Source organism: Xenopus laevis, chromosome 2S, assembly GCF_017654675.1.
Source record: "Xenopus laevis strain J_2021 chromosome 2S, Xenopus_laevis_v10.1, whole genome shotgun sequence".
NCBI lineage: Eukaryota > Metazoa > Chordata > Amphibia > Anura > Pipidae > Xenopus > Xenopus laevis.
Genome location: NC_054374.1, coordinates 69438285 through 69463886, shown reverse-complemented (window position 1 = coordinate 69463886; position 25602 = coordinate 69438285). Strand labels below are relative to the sequence as shown.

At 42.7% G+C, this 25602-nt stretch overlaps 1 protein-coding gene across 1 annotated transcript; it reads right to left on the bottom strand.

Annotated features, from left to right (window-relative positions):
• Window positions 1-1390: 1390 nt before the first annotated feature.
• dnajc8.S (DnaJ heat shock protein family (Hsp40) member C8 S homeolog) lies at window positions 1391-25220 on the bottom strand. Its single transcript, NM_001093799.1, is given in 9 exon segments — window positions 1391-2248; window positions 2842-2917; window positions 3584-3675; window positions 12281-12352; window positions 18401-18495; window positions 18730-18796; window positions 20376-20432; window positions 22095-22196; window positions 25113-25220. Coding segments are annotated over 9 exon segments (753 nt in total). The 5' UTR covers window positions 25182-25220; the 3' UTR covers window positions 1391-2125.
• Window positions 25221-25602: the final 382 nt, after the last annotated feature.

Sequence of the window (25602 nt, the reverse complement as noted above, 5' to 3'; positions counted from 1 at the left end):
TTCATATCTGGAAGTTCAGATCCTGTTTATGCACTTTTTTTTGTCCAACTGAATAAGCTCCTGTTAAAAAGGGGGTTATATTTTCTCTTTTAAGCAGCATTTTAAATAAAAAGCAAGGGCACTTCCAAAGATCTCTAAATCAAAAGATGTTTAAGAGCAAACTGGCAATACATTTCCCAACAAGTATTAATCTTGCTATAATTATTAAGCTATACATCTCTTAAGTATTGAGATTGGCTTGGGATAGGATCATAAAAAGCTACAGTGATGTAATAAGTTTTTTTAGAGGAATGAGTATCTCCCTCTAGACTACGTGACCAATTAATCAAATGTTTCCACTGGAGCTCGAATATTGGTTTAAACGTTGCTAAAATATACTATATTTTTTTGGTTTTCTAAGTCTGAATTGAGTGTCGTCATGCTAAACGTTGCCACATACAGATAAAATATCCACCAACAAATAAGGGAAGTTGGATGGAAACCTTGTGCAATGTTACTATATTGCTAGGCATAAAAACAACTGTAGCAATGTATGCATTCTGTTTCTCACACTTTCAGCTATGACATTCACAGAATCCATTTCTGTTTATTAGTGGACCTGCTTGGGACCGTTATTTACCCATGGCAACACAAATTAGCATCCACACTAGTAAATTGTGAGCAAGTTGCTTTCTTTTCTGGCATCAGTGTGATTTTTCTCATTCCCATCTGCTTTCAGCACTGATAATGCAAGTCAGATGAACGTGTAGACATAACACAGGAACAGCCCTGGTAGTAACATTTCAAGGCAGGTGTTAATTCACATGTTCCCTGTACTATGTACCTTATGCAGCACCACCTGCTGATTTCCAACTAGTGTTGCCACCTGGCCGATATTTTACCGTCCTGACCGGTAAAAATGATGGCTGATCCCTGAGAAGGTTTGTTAGTGGACTTGTAGGACCACTGAAAGCACTGCTTGGAGTTGTAGCTATGGCAGGAAGACGCGGAAGCATTTTCCGTCTTATGTTTTGTTCGTCAAAAAGGACGAAATAAAGGGTGTCGCTTTTGGTTCAGCCTCTTGGGTCTGTTCTGGGGTAGCAGAGTGCTCCTGCCCCCTGTAGATTTTTTCCGATTCAGCTCCAAAGAGTTGCTTGCCAACAAATGGTAAGCTGACCAGGGATCTTTTGGATGTGAGATCAACCAGGTCTTGAGCAAAAGGAAGAAGAGTGCCGCTATGGATTGGGCAGAAACCCTGGCTACTAGTTTAGCTGCATGTAGGGCTGTGCCGCAAAGATGGTCTACCCTTATAATTTAAATCTTCCATCCAAACCAGTTTAGTTGCATTTCTCTTAATGCGACACTAGAAAACTTGGTGGCATTACAACAAACCCAAAAAAATTCCAGATACCAGTTAATTTGTCATATGTATTTGTCAACAACTTTGCAATTAGCCAAGACATTTCTCCTTAGTGGCACTGGTAAATTCCCCTTTTGTGAATGTTACCAGCCTCATTTATAAACAGTGGGCAAATTTGCAGCTGGCTGGCATAAGCACATATTGGCTGGTTGCTATAAGATACTGCTCATGTGCATATCTGGCCAGAATTTATAAACAAGATTTAGGATTTTTGGCGCCATGTGCCAGATCTTTACTTGGAATCACAGCTAAGACACCACTATCTGAAAATGTACACAAGGGCATCAAAATGGCTGACAATAAAGGACCATAACATGTATCTAAAGAGTACTCTTTGCAAGGGACAAAGCTTTTCAATCTAAAATCTTTTTCCTGATCATTACTTGGTTTTTGGCTGAACAATCCATTTGAACAGGCTTCTACATAGACCAGATTTTGGACTTCTAAATATTTCCTTTAATGTCACACTTCTAATATACAATGGCTAGTTGACATCGAATGATAGTGGTACAAAACATTAAATTACAAGCATTTCCCCGCCAAAAAAAAAGCATTAAAAGGAACAGCTCAACTGTACAAAAGGGGAGTAGGTTTAAGTGTCCCTGCCACCAGCAGATATCATGAAATACTGGCATCAGATAGGGTACTTAAATAAAAGGTTATATAAGCAATTCATAGAAACAAAAGGAGGGATTATTCTGTGTGTGCGGGGTGGGACAGGGAGAGTCACTCTCTTTGCTCCATCTTCACTTTTGGTGGTTTTAAAAAGGTCCTTGCCTTCTTTTCTTTTTTTCCTTTTTTGTGCGATTGGAAGCTTCGCCAGCTATCCACTCGCCCATCTCGACTTTCCTAAGAGAGGAAATACAAAATGTAAATAAGACCACAAAGTGGGCATATCTGACGTCATTTTATCCAACTACCTGCTGCACCCCTCTTCAGCATTCATAGGATGCTTTACCCTAACAAAAAGGTGGGCAAAATCAATTTGTTGCCCTATAAAGTTTCAAAAGCCTCTATACCTGCATACATGGACTCAATATTTTAGTAAATCACATTGCCAAGTCTCTATTTTCATCTCTACCCAGTATCTATTTGCCTTTACTATTAAGGGCTTGTCGACAGGCAACATTCATAGATCTGACTGTAGCAACAGGCGCCCCATAGTCAGAAATGGTCCTACAATAGGTTTCTCAGCTTTCTTTTCCTCAAGTGCTTTCAAAACTGTAGACCTGTGATTTCCAATCTGTTCCTTTAACATGGTAGTTGTCTTATACAGTATACAGTATTTTAAAGTGCTTGCATGTGTGGGGATGTCAGAGACTTTTATTTCATCTGTACCCAAACAAACACACAACATAAGTTGTGGAGACTCATGAAATTTGTCTTAAACTATGCAAAGTATTGTGTGAGGTTTGCTTGATCTGAAGCTGCTTAATACATACCTCAAAGTTTTTCTGCCACTCTCTTTCCCTTTTGGCTTTTTCTTGAGTTTCTATTTCCTCTTCTCTCTGCCTCTTTCTGTGGAAAAAATTAAAGACAATTAATACAGAGAAATTATAAAAAAAATATTTAAAAGGAACTAATTGCGTATAGCATAAAGACATACCTAATCCCATCCCCTCACGGATAATATTTAATTAGTGGAGAGATGTGAGAAAATATCGCCCTCATGCCCAGCATATGTTAAGTAGTATCACAATACGATGTGATAGAGGGAATCACTGCCCACACAACCTCAATTAGAGGGGGAGGGCAGAGGAAGTTATCTAGAAAGTGTCTTCATGAGAACTGATGAATCAACTAATATGCTAGTCATGAAGGGAAGTCACATCACCTCTTTACTTCCTGCAGTTCTGGTTGTTTGGGCTGTTAAATAAAATAAATGTAGCAATGCAAGGTGGTTATGCATGTTCAATGTGATTCAAAATGCTTTCAGCCTATGCATGCAGGATTTGCAGGGTCATCTTAACAGCAAAACTCCTTTGTGCATTCTTTCATTTAAACTCAAATATGGATCACATACTTGAGACAAATGGATATTAACTATACACCTATGCATCAAGGACTAAACCTGAAAAATAAAACTATCCCGCATAATATAAAGAAATGAGACAATGAGTAAATGGTTATTGATGTGTAGAATATATTTTCTCTTCTATTTGAGAAAGAAAACCACACACAGACCTTTCATGCATATCTTTTGCTTCTCTCTCTTTACGTTTGATTTCCAGCTCTGCAAAGAGCTTCATCGTCTGTTTGTACACAGCCTGTTTGAACTGTAGTAAAAAAAAAACAATACATAAAAAAAATCAATAACCCTAACAGTGCTACAAATATTTAATAATCTTACAGGCTATGACACACAGAGACTGTACATAGCATGCTGTAGCAGTGGCAATAAGTATCCCAGTATATTGCCGGTGCATGTTTAGCCGAGAATATTTGGGTTTAAATGAGAAGGAAAGCTACAGAGGCATTTTATTGGCAATAGATTAGCTGCAATAGTGCAAGCTAGAATGCTATATTTATTCTGTCGAATGTTTTACCATACCTGAGTAAAAAGCTTTAGAAACTCTGTTTTGTTTAGGATAGCAGCTGCAGTATTAATGTGGTGTGACATCACTTCCTGCCTGAGTCTCTCCCTGCTCTGGGCTCAGATTACAGTAGAGAAGGGAGGGGGGGGGGAAGAGGAGCAAACTGAGCATGCTATTGCCCAGGGCAATGAGGTTTAAGCTGAAGGCAGGAAGTCTGATTCAGAAGCCCATGTGTACACAATAGAAGGATAGAAATGCTGTTTTTCTTTTGACAGGGGACTCAGAGCAGCATTACTTTGGGGGTTTACTGGTATATTTAGATGGACCTTTCTGATAAGGCTCACTTAATTTTAACCTTTCCTTCTCCTTTAACCTATCTGATGTGCTCAAAGCAAACACAAAGATAGCATACTTGAGGTTCCTCACCCATTAAAAAAAACAACCATGCCAATTGTTTTGCTGACAATAGAGTTGTTTAAAGGTCTCAACAACTGGACTATCACAAAGCAGGATGTGTGGAAATGTCAACTGTTTAAGCATAAGAATGCCCAAATGCCCAAACCAAGGTTCATACAGAATGGAATAGCAAGGGCAAGGTGGAAAAATTTGACTGGCCAGCATAGAACCTTGACTGAAACCAGCTAAACACTTGTGGAATGAAGTGAAAAGCAGAACAAGAGGCAGGTCTGATCCCCCAATCAGTGCCCAACTCTATGTAAAGGGAAGCAAATCCCACCAACAATGTTACAAGAACTAGAGGAAATATTTTCCTGAACAGTAGAGGAAGGATTAATTTATTACTGAAACACCCTTTGAATTAAATGTTTATCTGGATTCTGTTAATAACAATGTGCAATGGTAAGCTGCAAGAATAAAATCAATATAAAAACAATGTCCTTTGAATCAATCCACACACCATCATTTGTTCTTACTAAAGATGTAATTCAAATCCACACATAAATAACAATACACATTACCACAAGGGTTTGGAGAGAATTGCACATATGTCCAAAGCTTATTATTCATGCTTTTTACAGTACAATTCTAATTGAATACTTGATGCAACTAACTATGAAACACATTTTTATGGCTTTTCAGTGGTTTAAGGAGTAGCACTTGGTCCTGTTAGGTTTAAAAGGAAAACTATACCCCCAAAATTAATACTAAAGCAACAGATAACAGTTAATAACAAATTAAGTGGGGGGCATGGCCAGCATGAGCTTGTGAGAGGACATGCGTCCCATTGCTCCTGCAAAGATCCTGAACTTATCCTGTTTTAAAGTGCACCTTAAGGTACAAAACTGGACGTGGGGCTAGTACCAGACAAAGGTGACCTTAATTTGCCATTATGAGGGAGGAGAAATGCTGCACTTAAATGATATCATGAAACAACATCATGCAATGCTGGTTGACAAAATAGATGGTCTTAAAACTGAGTTTGCCACGCGGAAGCAGGACAATTCTAAACAGAGAGCGTACCAGTGAGGCAGAACGCAGAATTGGGGACTTGGAGGACGTCTGTGGGCCGCTGGAAAAAAGCGCCACAGAGGCTGCTAAGCGCATACAGGCCCTAGAGATCAAGACAGACGACCTTGAAAAAAATCGCCTGCGCCGCAACAACATACAGCTGGTGGGAGTGCCGGAGGGAGCTGAGGGTACTGCGACGGAGGCTTTGTGGAACAGTTTCTGCTAACACACTTCGGGGAGAAAGCCTTCTCCAACATGTTCCTAGTAGAACGTGCGCATCGGGTTCCAACTCGACCATTACCTCCAGGCGCAGGAGCCAGACTGGTGATAGAGCGCCTGCTAAACTACCGAGAGGCGTTTAGAGAGGCACGCACCAAAGAGCTCCGCATACAAAAAGCTCCGCATACAAAAAGCTACTGTCTCATTATAACCAGATTTTTCGATGGAGGTGAGGAAACAATGACTGGAGTTTCTGGAGGTGAAGAGAAGGCTGCGACAGCTGAATATCCAATATGCTATGCTTTTTCCGGCCAAACTTTGTGTGGTCCACGCTGGGAAATCTTTTTTTTTTCCCTCTCTGCATTAAGCAGCGGACTTGTTGAAGTCCACTCCATCTACTCAACAACGTGATGCTGAACCTATTCAGACGGGGAAGGCCTGAATCTGGACGGTATTAGGACGGTTATGCAGGTTACCCCCTCTTCTGTTAGAGGTTCTTGTTTTCTATATCTGATTTGGCCTCCTTCTGGCTTAGTTGATATCATTAAATATTGCATCGGATGGGCACTTGTATCCAGGAGTGACTTCGCTTTGGGACATGGATAAGGTATAAGTGACTAACTGAGACTAACTGTCCACATTTGAGCCATTGGCTTCCCCACAGTGTATTAGTTAGGATTACCCCCCCCCCTTTTTTTTTTTTAGGTTTTTTGATGGTTAGGGATCCATATAAGCTGAACCCAGGTTGGGGTCATGGGTTGAAAGCAGGCTGGGGGGAAATGTTTTTTAGGTTGGTGAGAGAGTACTTATTACATATGCAAAAATTGGGGATAATGCGGCAGAGGCCCGGCACATTCACAGTCGGACACTGTCTGAAGGTACTAGGTGATATCCTGCACGGCCATGGTTAGGAGCCACTTACCATGCCTGCTACTCAAGCTATGCTAAAGGTGTCTCTATATTGGTCAGAAGGGGACTTGCGTTCCAACCTGTTAAAATCAAAACTGACCCACGGGGCAAGTTTGTATATGTGCATGCTAGAATTGATGAGAGGGAATTTTTGATTGTTGGGGTATTTAATCCTCCTCTGTTAACAATGGCCATGCTGACTGAGTGTCTTTCCCCAATATCTTTGTTCCCTTGTTTGCCAATAATCTGCATGGGAGACTTAAACTCCATTCAGGACGTACACCTGGATAAATTTACCCCCAATGCCCTGATGGTTATTAAGCTGTCTCATAGGCTCCAACAATGCCCGGCAGCTCTGGGAATGGTAGATGCATGCAGGGCTAGGTACCCTGCCCTAAAACAATACACGTTACTCGGCAACCCACTGGTCAATGCCTAGGATAGACTTAGCCCTAATTTCCACAGATTTGCTGTGGACGATACAGAATGTACACATTATGCCTCGTGGGATATCAGACCACTCGCCAATTTCTCTCACGGTATCCACATCAGATCGTGGCAATAGACAATGGAGGATGCAACCCTACTGGTTGAGGCTCCTAGATGCGTCTGAGGGACTTCACCAAGCAATTAATGAATATTGGGTACTTAATGAGCATACGGCAACAGATTCTCCAGTTTACATTAGTTAGTGCTGGGGTAGCAAGGCGGTACTTTTAGAACATGTACAGAACTTTGCCTGCCCCCTTCCACTGATAAGAACACTTTTTAGGGTGTGGGAAGTGGCACTGAAACGTATTCAATATTAGGGGAATTCCCCAAACACTCCACTGTGGGAAAACGAGGGAACCCCTCATTTCCAGAATGCGGATTTGCAGTAATTTTGGCAACCACAGGGGATACAGGTTATTGAAGATCTATATGTGGATGGTGTTTTTAAAACTCCCGGGCAGTTTGAAGCTGATTTTGATGCGGCGATTGCAGCCTGGTTACAATATTACCAACTTAAAGACGCCGCTAATGCTCAATGATCATTATCCTAGGTCGTCATATCTAAATCCCCACTAGAAAATATGTTGGAATATCTCACTAGTTTCTGTAGAAGTCACCCCTTATCATGGCTTTACTCTGTGTTACTGAAAAATAAGAAAGGTGTAACAGGAAATTTCAGAGGAAGGTGGGAACCAGCTATAAATGACCTGAAGGATGAGGAATGGGAGGAGACTTTGGAGGCTCCCAGATTGGTGTCCTTTAACGTAAGAAGCAGATTCTCCCAAACTCTTAGTCTACGTCAAGCATACATCACACCGGTGCGTATGCACAGGGCAAATATTAGGCCAAATGATTGTTGTCCCAAATGTCACCTGCCGAATGCCGATTTCTTTTACTTGATGTGGAGCTGCACAGTAGTGGCTTCATTTTGGGCAGAAGTGTGTGAAGAACTTACCCATATTACTGAGATAAGAATCCCTGTGAACCCAAAAGTGTGCCTGCTAGGTATTCTTGCATATCTCACTAAGTCGCATTATGTGTTAACTTCCCTGAGGGAATCGCTATTTCTGGCACGAAAATGCATAGCACTTAAGTGGTTATCGGGTGACCCTACCACTGTACAGATGTGGAAAAACCTTTTACAGGAACATATTACCCTGGCACGATTAGTGTATATACAAAGAAATACACCAAATAAGTTTGAGCTAGTGTGGACGGGATGTGCGGAAGCTTTACAACCAGGGCCTGATTCCATCTGAGAAGTTGAATAATTATGACCTGTCAATGTGTAATGTTTTGATGTATGAAGTGCAATAAAGGCATATGTACCTATCAATGTGTACGGAAGTGTATATGTTAAGATTTGAATGACAATCGTGATCTGCATCTCCACCAATCTTATATTTTTTTTGGTATTTTGTTTGGAAAAAAGCAATAAAAATGATTATAAAAAAAAAAATATATTAAGTGACATTAAAGAATCTCACTAAACTGGTCTATATATTTAAGTAAATCTTGCCCTTTAACATCTCTTGCCTTGAACCACCATTTTGTGATGGTCTCTGTGCTGCCTCAGAGATCACTTGACCAGAAATACTACAACTCTAACTGTAACAGGAAGAAGTGTGGAAGCAAAAGACAGAACTCTGTCTGTTAATTGGCTCATGTGACCTAACAAGTATGGTTTGTTTGTGTGCAACGTGGATCCTATGATCCCAGGGGGAGGCCCTTATTTTTTTTAAAATGGCAATTTTTTTTTTTTTTTACAGGTAATTCTTTATTTATTTTATAAACAATAAAAATTGTTATTACATTCATGTGTCATTAGATTTATTTTACATTGCAGTTTGTTTGTTTGTTTATTCCTTACTTACAGGATGTTCTAACAACCAAAGTATTTATTTGCAAGGGGGCACCTTCATTCTCGTTTCATGTCACTGTTCGATTGAGTTAAAATGACAGTTTTCTATTTACGATTACCCAATGGCACCTATTACTAAAAAAGTATATTATTATGCAAATGGTTTATTTACATGAAGCAGGGTTTTACACATGAGCTGTTTTATGCAATATCTTTTTATAGAGACCTACATTGTTTGGGGGTATAGTTTTCCTTTAATGAGCAGCATCCAGCTTTGCCAGAATTTGGAAAGATGTGGATCATTTCATTCATCACTTTTGTCACCCATTTATTATTACCAATAATTCGAAAAATTCATGTATTATATTTAAAGGGCATTATGTAATAAAAGGCACTTAGTTTGCCCAGGAACAGTAACCCATAGCAACCAATCAGCAGGTCGAATTTAGCAGTCATCTGGTTAAAAGCAATAAAAGTTGCTAAAATTTTCTATATTTTTATATGAATGTGACCTAAAACATCAAATTTTTAAACAAGGAGCGTTACATTTGGAGAAAGAAAAACACTACATTCCAGCATAAGCACCTTATCTCTTCTGTGAAACATGGTGGTAGGAGTGTTTTGGTTTGGGCCTGTTTTGCTGCATCTGAGCCTGGACAGCTTGCCATCATGATGGAACAATGAATTCTGAACTATACGACCATCTGTTCACGAACTGAATCTCAAGAGACAGTGGGTCATGCAGCAAGACACAAGTCGTTCTACCAAAGAAGGTTAAAGAAAAATAAAGTGAATGTTCTGGAATGGCCAAGTCAAAGCCCTAACCTCAATCTAATTGAAATGTTGAGGAAAAGCTAAAGCAAATGGTTCATGTGAGGACACCCACCAACATCTCAGAGCTGAAGCTATTCTGTATGGAGGAATGGGCTAAAATTTCTCATACATGACCAAATACAATTTCTGTTTCATTTGTTTAACTAGGTTTTCTTCATCTTCTTTTAGGATTTGTTTAAAAATCATGTTGAAAAAATGTTTTAGGTCACATTCATCTAAAAATATAGAACATTTTAAAGGGCTCACAAACTTTTAAGCACCACTGTATAGGGGATTGTTTTTAATGTTCAAATTATGGTTTTTGGGAAGATTAGTCGCCCAGCGATAAACATCCTGTTCTTCGGGCGACTAATACCCCTGAAATGCCTTTCCGCCGACAAGAATGTAAATCGCAGGCGGGATGGCACTCTGAACGCTTCGGCTTTCTGAAGTCGCCCAAAGCTTTCTTGTGAGGAAACGATGGGCGACTTCAGAAAACAAATCGATCTGAGTGCCCTCTCGCAGCAATTCACATTCTAGTAGATGGGAAGGCATTTCAGGAAGATTAGTCACCCGAAGAAGAGGATATTTGTCGCTGGGCGACTAACCCCCCCGAATTGGACCATGTGCCACCACCCTAAAAGTCGGGAGTTTGGGGAGTAGTAAATAAAAACTAAGGTAAGTGGAAGATAACGTAGCAGAGCAACAGGGATCTTTCCTATGCCTGATAAAGGAAAATAAAAGACTGCATGAAGACAGGACTAAGTAACTTAATGGCTGTGTTCAGTTCCTTTATGGCCTAGGGCAACATAGATTTGGTAGTAAACAAGCAACCTGACGTTTGAGCTTTGATACAGAAGTGAAAATAAGAGCAAAAGTGTAGAGAACAGAGGTTTTTTTAACCCCCTGAATTTGAAACAAAAGGGAAATTCCTATATTGCATTTAATATTGCCAACTAGGAATTCCCCTTTTGTTTAGCATTCAAAGAGTTAAAATGCACAGGAAGACATGGCAGAAAGAGAAAGAAATCGTATGGGAGGTGGCAATAAAACAGTAAAAAGGACTAAAAGGCAAATTTGTTTTTATTTCTAAGCAACCCACCAATATACATTAAAGGAAAACAATCCCCCAAAATGAATACTTAAGCAATAAATAGTTTATATCAAATAAACTGGCATATTAAAGAATCTTACCAAACTGTAATATATATTTAAGTAAATATTGCCCTTTTACATCTCTTGCCTTGAACCACCATTTCGTGATGGTCTGTGTGCTGCCTCAGAGATCACCTGACCAGAAATACTACAACTCTAACAGGAAGAAGTGTTGAAGCAAAAGATAGAACTGTTAATTGGCTCATGTGACATAAAATGTATGGTTTGTTTGTGTGCACCATGAACACTAAGAAGCAGGGTTTTACATATGAGTTGTTTTATGCAATATATTTTTAGAGACCTACATTGTCCGGGGGGGTATAATTTTCCTTTAATCATGTTTAGTGATAAAAAATTATTTGTAAATGTGTCACATGTAGCTCTCTTAATGGCTGGTCCAAACTATATGCACCATTGAAATACTGCAGTATTTAGCAGCCCTCTAATCAGGACTCAAACTCCCAAAATGCATTGCACATTCTTTTATAAAAGATATATATATAAGAAATTTATGCAGCAGTTAATGTTTCAGAGCAGTATTTACCTGATCCACAAATGCACAGCAGATTCTAAATTATCATTCAGGGAATGGAATGTCAATTTCAAGCCTTTGGTAGCTTGCAGAACTAGAAACTGTATGGCTGGCAACTGCCCTATGTGCCATAAAAGTTGTTCAATTCCCCGGCTCCCAAAAAAAAAAAACGACATTACTTTTTCTACACAATTTTGATGACACGTTTTTTTCTTTAAAAATATGAGTTGGAAGTAAACTGTGTGGCCTGGCTGGCAGAGACTAGTTGATCTCTAAACTATGAGTAACAGGGTGTTAACTTTGCAGTGGTCCAGAGTCTAGGAGAGGCTCCGGGGTAGTCAGGAAGACTACAATTTCATCTGTGAGAGAGACTCTTCTTTAATTCTCATGCCATATGAAGAGAAGCACATTGTCAATGCATTTTGAGAGATTAATAAAAGGCAAAGTCTTATTTATTGAGCACTTGTGTCCCTGTCTCTTTTCTTGCATATAAATTAGCTTGCTGTTAAAGTGATACGGACACTAAAAAACTACTTTTAAAAAAATGTACATTAAAAGTTACATATACGGTAGGTCATGTTGATCTATTTTTGCTGAGAGGTTTGTTTTTGAAAGCAATTGTTAAAACAAAGTTTATAAAACTGACTGTTTTACCAACCTGACTGTCCCATCTCAGCCACATCAGTTAATGTTTCTAATGCTAACAGACTCCTGCTGCACAAATATGGCAGCCCCCTCATACAGGAACATGGGGCATCAGACAGGTAATGTAAAAGCATTGTGCAAATACTTTATGGCAAAGTTATAAGTTGCTTTCAAAGGCAATATTATGATAGATGTAAAAGAAAAAAAAAAAAAAAAAGTTTAATTTCTGGTGTCCGTATTTACTACTAGCTTACCACTTCAGGGTCATCTTCTTCAACTGTTAATGATTTTCCTTCCTTTTTCAACTGCTTCTTTTTTTCTTTTACCTAAACATTAAATAATGACATTAGCATTTAACACATAGGATACACAACACTCAAAAGTCTCCTGGGAGTTTAACCTTTGGCTTTCAACTGCAGTGCATCCAAAGCTAACAACTCATTGCAGATACTGCATGGGTTCTGAACTGTTCAGTCAAATAAACTGGCTCCTATTTCCATTGAACAAAAAAGGAGATTTTGTGTACTCACCGTTAAATCTCTTTCTCTCCAGTAGCTTGGGGGACACAGGAGACAGTGGGGTATAGCTAATGCCACTAGGAGGCAGGACACAACAGAATAAGAAATGTGACTCCTCCTCCGCTGGCTATACCCTCAGCAGTAGGCGGAGCCGGAATCAGTTTGTACCAAAGTAGTACTAAGTAGAAAAAATTAACCAATAACTAGTAACCTTAACGTACTGGCCAGGGGCAGTAACATGACTGACGGTTAGAAAGGGCCTCCATCCGGGAGGGAAGTCCTGTGTCCCCCAAGCTACTGGAGAGAAAGAGATTTAACGGTGAGTACACAAAATCTCCTTTTCTCCTCGTCAGCTTGGGGGACACAGGAGACAGTGGGGACGTACCAAAGCTGTCCCCCATCCTCAGGGCGGGAAGGATAGGCCCTATGAGGAAGTAGCCACGGCGGCTTGGAGAACTCTCCTGCCGAAGCGTGCGTCAGATGCCGCAAAAGTATCAAAGTGATAAAATTTTGTGAATGAGTGGATGGAAGTCCACGTGGCCGCCTTGCATAGCTGATCAGCTGATGCCTGGTTTCTGAAGGCCCAAGACGTGCTCACCCCTCTAGTGGAGTGAGCCTTGACTCTGACAGGAGGAACTTGGCCTTTTGCAGTGTAGGCTCTTTGAATAGTTTGCTTAATCCATCTGGAGATAGTAGACTTGGCTGCTGGCAAACCCCTGCGAGGACCCGAAGGGAGTACGAACAGTGCGTCTGACTTACGGAAATCCTGAACTCGGTGTAGATAAAATTTGAGGGCCCTGACTGGGTCGAGAGTGTGCAGTGCAGCTTCTTTTGAATTGGAGGGTGAAGGGCAGAAGGTTGGTATGGTGATCTCTTGATTCAAATGGAAATCCGAAACCACCTTTGGCAGGAAAGAAGGCACGGTGCGGAGGACCGCTCTGTCGTGGTGAAAGATGAGCAAGGGTGACTTGCATGAAAGTGCAGTGAGTTCCGAAACACGCCTGGCCGAGGCTATCGCCAGGAGAAAAACAGTCTTCCAGGTAAGCCAGTGTAGGGGAATAGAGGCCATTGGTTCAAAGGGTGGCTTTTGTAGCGCCGTTAGCACCAGCGTGAGATCCCACGGGGGCGCTGGTGGACGAACTGGGGGCGCCAGGTGAGCCACTCCCTGGAGGAAGGTCTTGACGTCCGGTAGGAATGCTAGTCTCCTTTGGAAGAGAACGGAGAGAGCTGAAATCTGGGACTTTAGAGAGCCTAGAGAGAGACCCAAGGCCAGTCCTTCCTGGAGGAACTCGAGCAGATCCGGTACGGAGAAAACTGGAAAAACCCTCTTGTGACTTCGGCACCAGTCGCGGTATGTGGACCAGACTCTGTGGTAAGTTTTGGCAGAAACTGGTTTTCTTGCTGCCCGCATGGTGCGTATGACTGCGTCCGAGAAACCCTTTTTCTTTAGGATGTTGGTCTCAAGAGCCACGCAGTCAATTTCAGAAGGCCCGGATTGGGATGCCGTATTGGCCCTTGTAGAAGCAGATCCGGCCGAAGAGGAAGAGTCCAGGGTTCCGCTATGGACAGATTGAGATGGTCTGAGTACCAGGTGCGCCGGGGCCACCACGGAGCAATGAGGATTAAGGTGGTGTGCTCCCTTTGTAGTTTTCTGATCGTTCTGGGGATCAGAGGCAGCGGAGGGAAGGCGTAGGCTAGGCCGAAGTTCCAGGGAGCTGTGAGGGCGTCTGCCTCTAGAGCTAGTGGGTCTCGGTAGCGGGCGAGGAATGCTGGCACCTTTCGATTCTGCCGTGTCGCCATGAGATCGACCTCTGGAGTGCCCCATTGGTCGGTTATCTCTGAGAAGATTTCCTCGTTTAACGACCATTCCCCTGGGTCTAACGTTTGACGACTGAGGAAATCCGCCTCCCAGTTTAGGAGGCCTGGAATGTAGATCGCTGACAGTTGGGCCTGGTGATTCTCTGCCCACTGAAGTATGAGGCTGGCTTCGGCCTGGGCCCTTCGGCTTCTTGTGCCGCCCTGATGATTGATGTAGGCCACAGCCGTGGCGTTGTCTGACTGGATCTTTACCGCTTGGCCCGACAGGTCGTGTTGCCAGTGAATCAGACCCAACCGAATGGCTCTGATTTCCAACAGGTTGATAGGTAGGATCCGTTCCACCTGGGACCACCTGCCCTGTGCGGAGCGACCTTCTAGCACTGCACCCCATCCGAACAGACTTGCGTCCATTGTGAGCAGACGCCATCGGGGTTCCCCGAGATGTCTTCCCGAGGATAAGTGTTGAGGATTTAACCACCAAAGGAGAGATGACTGGGTTTTCCGCGAGAGACGGATCTCCTGTAGGAGAGACTTCCTCTTCCAGGCAGTCAGGATGTTTCACTGCAGTTCCCGGAGGTGGTGTTGGGCAAAGGGGACGGCTTCTATGGTGGAGACCATGACCCCTAGAACTTTCATGCAATGTCTGGCTGAGTGGGTCGGTTTGACCAGTAGCGAATTCACCAGGGCCAGGACTCTCACAATTTTGTCTTGTGGAAGGGAGACCCGGTTGGTCCTCGTATTGAATTGCATTCCCAGAAAGATCATGGATTGACTGGGAATCAAGGACGACTTCTCCCGGTTGATGCACCATCCCAGTTCTTGAAGCTTGGAGATTGAGATCTGCAGGCAGTGTTGTGCTGCTGAGAAGGAAGGTGCTTTGATCAACAGGTCGTCGAGGTAGGGGGTAATGGAAATTCCCTCGTTTCGGATCAGGGCTGTGGCCGCCGCCATGATCTTCGTGAAGACTCGGGGGGCTGAGGTCAGACCGAAGGGGAGAGCTGTGAATTGGAAGTGGAGATTTTGGAAGGCAAAGCGTAAGTATTTCTGATGGGGAGGGAAAATCGGGACGTGCAGGTAGGCGTCCTTGATATCGAGGGACGTCAGGAATTGGCCCTCGGCCATGGCTGCTATGATGGACCTGAGGGACTCCATCTTGAATCTTCGAGGTCGAATGAACTTGTTGAGGCCCTTTAGGTCTAGAATGGGTCGTACGGACCCGTCTTTCTTGGGGACGAGAAATAGGTTTGAATAGTAACCTTTGAATCTTTCCCCCATGGGAACAGGAGTGATCACTTCTGTGTGAAGGAGGTTTGAAATCACCAGACGAAAGGCCTTCTGCTTGTCCTTTTCCCGAGGGAGTCTTGACATAAAGAATCTTAGAGGGGGCCGAGAGGAAAATTCGAGATGGTAGCCGTGCGACACTACCTCGTGTATCCAGGAATCCTGAGTAATGGAGAGCCAGGTATCCGCAAAGTGTTGAAGTCTTCCGCCTAGGGGTACCTGGTGAGACGGGGGAGAGACCCCGTCATGCAGAGGATGATTTGTCCACAGGTCTGGAAGATGGTTTGCGGCTCTGCCAGGTGGATCTAGGTTTGCCCCCGAATCGTCCTCTATTGGAAACAGTGTGTCGTGGGGGAGATGACCTATTGCCCTTGGTTTGGGAGGGACGAAAGGACCGTCCTCTGCGAAAAGCCAAGCGGGCCTTCGGTTGAGGAAGAAGCATGCTTTTTCCCCCAGTCGCTTGGCTGATGATCTTGTCAAGATCGGGGCCGAATAGAAGCTTCCCTTTGAATGGAAGAGAGGTTAGAGACTTCTTTGAAGAGAGGTCAGCTGTCCACAATTTTAACCAGAGACATCTGCGTGCTGCAACGGACAGGGCAGAGGTTCTGCCGATGATTTGTGCTGCGTCGAGGGAAGCTTCACAGATGTAATCGTTTGCCTCCTTTATCTGGGATGCCCATTGCGCTAGTTGGTGGCGTGGGGCTCCTGATGAGATTCCTTGAAGCAGAGTGTCAGACCAAGTCTGAATGGCCCTACTAACCCAGGCTGTGGCTAGCACTGGGCGGAGGGAAGTACCGGAGGCTGAAAATTGAGAGCGAAGCAGACCCTCCAGTTTTTTGTCCATATGATCTTTAAAGGAAGAGGAATCGGGAACTGGTAGGGCTGTATTTTTGGATAGACGTGACACAGGAGCATCCACTGATGGCGGAGAGGACCACTTGTCAGTTGAATCTGATGGAAAGGGATACAGTTTGAGGAACCTGCGGTTTGGCTGGAACCGCCTCTCAGGTTTGTCCCATTCCTGTTGAATAATCTGGTCAAGTTGGGAATGAGCTGGGAAAGTAGGCGAGTTTCTGCTGTTTCTTTTAAATAGAGCCTTGGTAGTTTTGGGGTTCTCTTCGGTCTCCTGTAGATGGAGCGTTTCAATGACAGAAGCTATTAGGGAATCAACTGCTTCGGAAGAGAATTTTGGAGATTCGTCTTCTGGGTGTTCAGAGGTGTGAGACAGCTCACCGTCAGAAAGAGAAAATTCCTCGTCAGGTTCTGGTGGAGGTGAGGAGAAAACTGGGGAATTGCTTCCGCTTTCCACATCAGAGGGAGAAGGGGCTCTGCGCTTTGGGACCCTTTGTCTAGGATTGTCCAAGCGGGAAAGGAGCTTGTCCAGGGAGAGGGCCAATTTTGGAATCCCTGTGGCTAGATGAGAGGCCCAATCTGGAATGGCCTGGGGCCCTGAGGCTGATGCCTCTGACTGGATTGAAGGGGAGGCCCTTTGGGAAGCCTGGTCCACCTGGGGGGGAGCAGGGCTTGGGGAATCAGAGACCTGTGCAGCAGGTTTACATTTGGTACATAAGGGTTCCTTGTGACCCCCTGGCAGCTTTTTGCGGCATTTGGCGCAGGCCAAATATCTAACAGAGGCCGTGGATCCCCTGGAGAAAAGGCCCTCACTAGCGCCCTCAGACATGTTGCCCCAGCGTGTAGTAAATTTTAATAAGATAAAAATACTTGCTGTGGGTGCCCCTGCTGTTGGATAGTCAGGGAGAGGAGCCAGGGAGTAGCGCTGGTGTCAGGTACGCAGTGAGGAAATAACCCACTGAAGCCTGTGTCCCCCGTGCAGCAGAGTAGCCTGAGAGTGAATGCGCACCGAAGCGCTTGTCTCAGTGCGGGGAATGAAAGACCGGAAGATCCGGTGACGTCACGGCCAGTGAGGCGCGCTCGAAATGGCGCGAGAAAAGTGCGCGAAAACGGAGCAGAGAGGGAGGTGCTGCTGAAAGGCAGACGCAGCGGCTCTGCGCACGCTGCCTGCCTACAGTAATGGCCGGAGTCTACAGTAACAGGCACGTTCTGCCGAGAAGTAGGGGAGCGTGACTGTGGTGTGGAAGAGAGTGCAGTAGGGTTTCAAATGGAAATACCCAGTGTAAGCCAGTGCCCTCTATATGTCAAAACCACCGGAGCCTATGCAGCATGAGCCTTGTGGGGGCTGCTGATGGCAGATGGAACACCCTAGGGAGGGGGGTGTTGGGGGAGGGAGGGTAGTACTCACCTACCCCAGGGCACAGATCTCTTCCTTGTCACCTGGCCAGCCGACAGTCCTTCTGTAGGAAGAAGAAGTCAATTAGGCTGGATGGTCAGAGCTGCAGTTAGCCTTAGTGACCCCAGGGACAGAATCCACGTTGGGAGAAGTCATAAGGACACACAGCTCAGTGCAGGTGACTTAGACTCTCCAGTGTTCAGAAGTTGTTGAATGAGAGTAGAGAGAGATAGTCCTAACCTCCTTAGGACACAACAAAAACTGATTCCGGCTCCGCCTACTGCTGAGGGTATAGCCAGCGGAGGAGGAGTCACATTTCTTATTCTGTTGTGTCCTGCCTCCTAGTGGCATTAGCTATACCCCACTGTCTCCTGTGTCCCCCAAGCTGACGAGGAGAAAATTGTATTACATTGTCATACTGCCAGTCTCCACAACTCATGGAGAAATTATTCAGCGATTTTATCTGCAGTAGTGAAAACAGATGACACCTGTCAGAACATTATACTTACAATATGTTCAACATATTCCTGTCCAGCTTGGATGACATCAATAGCCCTCTTTTTCTGCTCTGGTTCCAGGAGACCTTTATAGGCTTTGTCTACAGCTAGAAAAAGAAGATAATAAGTTACCAAATAGAATGTATTGCTTTAAAAAATGAAGGGTGGTTATTTTCACGTATTATTTGAAAAAAAAAAAAAAAAGCATTTACAGGGTATAAGGGGAAGAATCAAAGCAAAATATCAACAGACTTGGAAGAAAGTCAATACAAAAATGATGAAAAAGAAGGCAAATATGTCAAATATTACACCTGGAGATGGAGTTTAAAAAAGAAGTGTACCTTCAAAAGCTTTCTGGGCTCTTTCTGGATCATCTTGATTTTTATCCGGATGAACAAGAATCGATAACTAAATGCAAATGAATTTACAAAAATAGTTAGATATTAAACAGTGGAACAAAAACTTGACTGATAACACAAAAGCTTAAACGATCTTAAAAAGCTACAGCTACAAAAATAAGACCATCTTAGTAGGCATACTTTGGCAATACTTTATTTTTTTAATGCACGTCACCAATACAGGGGCAACAATAACTTCCAGCATGTGATACACTTCATTAAAACACCTTTCTCCCTATAAAGTGCCAATAAAACCAGAAAATTAATACGAATTCTATTCTAGTCGAATTTTGAATTTATGGAATTCGATATTCGACCCTTGATAAATGTGCCTTTTAATGTGCACTAATTTAATGAAATTCCATTATTTAAAAAGAATATAATGGTTTACCTAGACACAGCACAGCTAACGAACTAAACGCCTAGAGTAACTTCACTGCAAAATCTCTCCCCTCAATCACCAGGCCTGGTTTTGTGGCGAGGCATAGGGCGGTGAAATATTAGGGGCGCCATGCCGCCCAGCTACTTTCTGAAAAGCAGTGGGGATGCGTAGCTTGCCCAGTGGTCCGGAGCATGCTCGCTCACTCAAGGGGGGGGGGCGGGAAAATCCAGCCCTGTCAATCACCTTTAAAATAATTGTAAACTATGCACTATGATTCAAAATCTGCCAGTAAACTGTTAAAGGACATTTAAACATCAATAAATGTAATGCTTACTGTGACACCACCTACCATCTACAGTTAAATACATGAACTTTTAAGCTGGCATACACGGGTTGTCAAATGCTGCCACACAGCATATTATTGACCTGTTTATGGGACCTACCCAACTTATATCTGCCTGAAAAAAATGGAAAACCTTTTCTATTTAAGAAAAATCCGCTAAATTGTATAGGTCGGTTAATAAATCTGTGTCAAAAATAGTTTTCATAATTTGCTTTACAGGTGTTTACAGGTGCGAGTTCCTCAACCAAACCTTTTCTTTCATTGCAAACAACAAATGCTAGGAGTAGCCGACTGATTTTTTCATCTAAACGTCCAATTCATCAATTTAGAATGCACCACTGACGGAGGAAAAAAAATGTGAAAATGAGGAAGCACACCAATAAACTTTAGAACATTCATTGATAGAAGAAAAACTGTGAGAAATAATTAGCATTTATCACAGCTTATGTACATTTATATTAATGACACTTTCCATTTTAGACAGAGCGTAGCATAAAAAATGTAATAATGTAAAGGGTTAAGTTATACCAAATCCAAGTCTATTTGGTGTTCAGCGTGATTTTGTGCAGACTTGCAAATAAATATAATTGATTTTTTGGCAATTAGTGGCCTTTGTATCCCCAAATTTCACCACACTGCAAGAACAACATATTTAAGGAAAAATGTATGACAACACTGGCAACTGCCAGTTGAAGAGTTGTGATGGGTGACAGAGGACTACTGGAACACTGTTTCAATGGTCATGAAAGAAAAGCCATGACTTTAAAATACTGTAATTTTGTAATGAAGGAATATTAGAAAACGGCTTAAATTTTGTCACATTTTTAGGAAATACAGCAGAACCTCAACAGTGAGTTCTGTTACCTGGCGAAATCTCTTCTTGACTTCCTCATCTGTTGCTTCTGGATCAATTTGCAGGACCTACAAGATCAAAATACAATTGATAGCAGGTATATAGCAACATACACATGTTACATTGCAGCACGAATAGAAATGAGCAATTGAATAGGGTGGATTAGGTGTGGGATTCTCCATATATTCACCACAATAACATATGGGTAAAGGCCCTGGATAATGGAATCAGGGCTCTCAATTCAAGCCTTTGTGGGCTCCCATAGCTCAAATTGTATCATTAGCCAATGACTACCTATGCATTATATGTCATCCATTGTTGCCACTAAACTATTATAGAATACACACTGGGCGCCATCCTTAGAATAAATCTTTGAACAGTAGAAAGCACTCATGATAATAAGCCTTAATTGCTTCTTATTCGTATCAATGTGTTTCGATCCACAGGGGATCCTAACAACAATCCCCTGTGGATCAAAACACAAAGATACGAGTATGACGGTAAAATAAATTTTTTCTATACACTGTTGCGGTGTGTGCTCTTTACTGTTGAAATTGGTATATTTTTCGACACATTCATTGAATTATTAATTTCCTCAAAATGCTGAGAAGAAAACTTGTGTCAACTATAAACTACAGGAAAAGTTTCTCATATAGGAAGAAATATAGACCCATTCATAGGACCAAAAAAATGCAAGGCAAAAGCCATCTGCAGCTTGTCAGATATTGATTGCTGGGCATAAAATCCCATAGAACAAGCACTGCATCAGGCTGTAGATGTGGTTCACCACTAAAAGTTCTGCAAGGGCTGCCCACAACATCCAGATGTTGAGCTAGGGCCCAAATTATCTAATATTTATCTACACTAAATATCTGTTTCCTTTAACAATTCCTAAATTTTTTTCTTAATTTTAAACAGAATTTCTGATAGAAATGCATATTCTGACAACGAAATTTAAAAGGAACCAGCTGATTACATCAAACTGCGGCAATAATAAATGGTCAGGTTAAAAAAAACAAAATGAGGCGGAGACCAGAGAAAGTGAGTGTTTCTGAATCATGTTTATATATGGTTTCTTTTTTGCATGATAGAGTTGTAACTTGCATTTGTGGATGCAGTGATTAACTGTGCTCACAGACAATAGTTTTCAGAAGTATTCCTGAGACTATGCAGTGATTTCCACTACAAAAGTAAGTCATATTTAATACAGTATATCTAAAGGGCCAAATATCACAGCTTTCTCATACTGGTTTTGGGCATTGCTCCTTGCGTACAATGAGTATTCCTGATTCTCCGAAGCAGGAAAAATGGGTATCTTTTAAGGAAAAAATATTTCTCAGTTCCTACATTTGATATGTTGTATTTGTACTATTTGCAATTAAATATATGCTTTAAATGATTTGCAAATAATCCCATTCTCTTTTGAGAATAATCTGTGCAGAATACAGTACCTGCAACAAAATTTGTGGTGTAATAAAGAAAGCTTTAACAACATCATTAACATGTAAAAAAAATATAAACATGCTAAATACCATTAATAGAGGACAAATGTGCCCAAATCAAACATTTTTCACACAACCCTAGAAATACTATACTTTACCGTACCATGCCCTTTACAGACACAGCCATTATGTGCAGCAGAATTTAATCCTTAGTGGCTGAACAACAAGGGAAAATAATTACTTGTATTATTTTACTTGTGACATTCCTGAAATTAATCAAAGCTTTACCTCGAAAGGGTTTAAGTTAAAGTAGGACGATCCAGGTCTAATCAGTCTTTCGATTTGCTGCTTTGGGGTTAAGACAGAATCACGTTTTTCAATTTGCTTAACCTGTGAAAGAATTGGGAATAATTGTGTTATTGCTAAAAAAAAAAAAAGTTCTGCCACTTGCTGAGTAAAGTGCAAAATACACAAAGCAAAATCAATACCCTTTACATTAAAGCCTATAATGATTGGGTGCCTCATCCGAGGAGACTTCCCCTGATGAAGCACCCAATGGTGCGAAACGCGTCATGAGGGAGTGACTGACATGAGGTATGCAGACCTTGACATGGTGCTCACCCATAAACAGTATATGGCCATGATATATTATTTATAAGCCAAAAATGATGAGTGTGCACTTAAAGGAGAAGAAAAGCCGTATCCCGCTTGGGGTGCCAAAAATTAGGCACCCACAAGGGAATGTATTTACTTACCTGAAACCCCGGTCTTTCTTCAAATTTCCCGGGGCAGACACATGACCAGTAGAATTAAATAGACGGCTTTTTCGTTAAAGTTCAGCCTTTGGCTCTTATGCACAGCCGCGAGAAGGATCACTCTGTGGTGTTCGCTGAAATAACCCAAGGCCGTTGCAGTTTTCTGCTGAGAGCATCAACCCAGGGTTTCAGGTAAGTAAATACATTCACTTGGGGGTGCTTAACATTTGGCACCCCCAAGTGGCATATGACTTTCCTTCTCCGTGTTTAGAATGCAACAAACTATAACTGGGCTATCGCTTGTAGAATTTTCCCCCGTATTCTTGATTTTTACTAGGAGTCAGTCATGATTTTTATTGCTAACACGGGTGTTGAAATTGGTTTTAAGTTCAGACTGCCTGCAACAATTAAAGGGGATGTTTAGTTTTAGAACATTTTGTGTTAATAAATTGTGTTTACTTTAACACGATTTTAATTTTGGGCCAGGGACCTAAATCCAACTGTATACTGAAACTCCTTGCATTTGCATATTTATTATCACTTATAACTGTTGCCTTGTTTGAGTTTATATCTTGCAAAGCATTGAATACGTTTGTGGTGCTATACAAATGAATGCAATACATGTACCTATTCAGGACACTGAATGGATCATTAGCTCTGACACATAATTCATTAGCTCTGACACATGGCTGTACAAGACCCTGCTTTTAGTAGAATGAGATCCACCAGGCATTCTGTAGAATCTAGTAAATACCAGAGAGGTTGTTGTACAAGTCCACAGTTCCTATTTATTGGGCTTGTAGGGGTGGGGGTGCAGTTCAGGCCTCTGTGTACTTAAAATACTAGAGCCTATTTTGACTCTCAGTTTAGAGCTGATAACATTGCTTACAGTACTGGGTAAGTACAGTCATTGAGCACATTTTCCTAAAGGTTCATCCGCACGTCCCTGATATGACTAGCTGAGGCCAATTGGATTAATAACAAGCAAAAGCAGCAGAAAGGGAAGGGCACTATCACTTGATGTTATGAATTGTTTTTAAAATAGACATTTTGTGAATTGCATTTCACAGCTTGTACCCACTTCCCTGCTTGTGGTTGAACCTAGGTCAGTGACTATTCAAACATAAAGCGCAACTCTGCACTAACTATGGCGTCTGTGGATATGCACCTGCTTGAACAAATGAATGAAGTCCAGCAGAATAATTATAACAGACATAATTGACAGCCAGCAAGATCCTTCACTAAGCTTCGCACAGTAGCCACTAAAACTGTCAGTGCAGCAGTGCCCTTACTTTATGGCTTGTGTAAATGTGGCCATACACGTGCAGATTAAAGCTGACGATATCTGTCCTTTAGACCGATTCGGCATCTTATCTGCCCATGTGTGGGGGCTCCCGATGGGTCCTCCCGATCGATATAAGACCAAAAATTGGGCAGATGTCGATCGGGCAAGTTTGAATTTTCGTACGATCGAGGACCGCACCGGCTAGTTTATGCGGCCTGCGACCTGTCGGAGCCCATTCGTAGTATTGTAATTCGATTGTTCGGCCCCAGGGCTGAACGTTCGGATTCATCCGATATTGCCCAGCCGTTAGTGGACATATTGGGTAAAGATCCACTTGTTTGGTGACTTTGCCAGATGAGTGGATCTTAGTGTATGGCCACCTTAACAGAAGCAATTCACTGCACTCAGCAAACATGACGCTGCTAAATAGTTTTGCTAAGAAGGAAATTCCTGTTTTTTTTTTTCTTCGTCTGGATCAGATAGCAGTTAGGCAGGTTATATATAGACTTAAAGGAGAAGGAAACCCCCTGGGCGCGAAAATCCCCCCCCCTGTGTTGCCCCTCCTCCACCCTGGCCTACCTGTACCCCCGTGCAAATGCCCCCAACTTGTTACTCACCCCTCTGCGCAGGTCCAGTCCACGGAGTTCACAGGCGCCATCTTCTCCCAAGCGGTCTTCTTCCTGCTTTGACCGGCGTTTTTGGCGCATGCGCAGTAGGAGCAATTGACCGGAACGGATCTACGGCGCATGCACCAAAAGTCCCGACTTTGAGTCTTTTGGCGCATGCGCAGTAGACCCGTACCGGTAAAATGCTCCTACTGCGCATCACCAAAAACGCCGGTCAAAGCAGGAAGAAGACCGCTTGGGAGAAGATGGCGCCTGTGAACTCCGTGGACTGGACCTGCGCAGAGGGGTGAGTAACAAGTTGGGGGCATTTGCCCGGCGGGACAGGTAGGCCAGGGGGGAGGAGGGAGGCAACACAGGGGAGGGTTTTTGCGCCGAGGTAATTTCCTTCTCCTTTAAAAGGTTGAACTTGATGGACGTGTCTTCAGCCTAACGTACTATGTAAGAATAGCTCCAATAGGGGCGCAGGGAATAGTAGCTAAATCAGAAACGTCTGCGTTTAGGAAGATACACAAAGCCTCCTAACCCGGTCTCCCAATGATAGATTGCCCTGTAGCAATCCTAGTCTCTGTAAGCCAGTCAGGAGCTTATAACAACCAACACGCAGCGTTGCATTAATAGTCTTCCTCTGTAAACACCGTACCTCTGTGTAATACGTCGAGAAAGCATCATCCACTGAACCGGACGGACCGCCAGACCCGGGAGCCGCCATCTTGCCGCCAAGCACAGACGAACGTCCAGGCACCATGTGACCTGACGCTAGGTGGAAGGGTCGATCTCAGACTGTTACGTAGTGACTAGCGATACGTGCGCGTAACTCATGCTGTAATCACGTGATTCGTTTTGTCACAAAGCGCAATAGAGGCGAGAGTAGACTGGTTGTACTAAAACAGCATACAGCCTAAAACATTTCCTCTAAAGAGACACTGGCGGGCAAACTGTATTAGGCTGGTGTATTAACCATGTTTTACCCAAATAAGATGTTAATAAATACAAGGCAATTTCCTGTGGGCGCTAAGAGCCCTGTGTGTAGGGTTGCTACCTTTTCCTGAAAAAAATTCCGGCCTTCCTATATATTTATCTTATTAATAACATTGGGATCAACCATTATTTTTACTGGTCAGGCCAGTAAA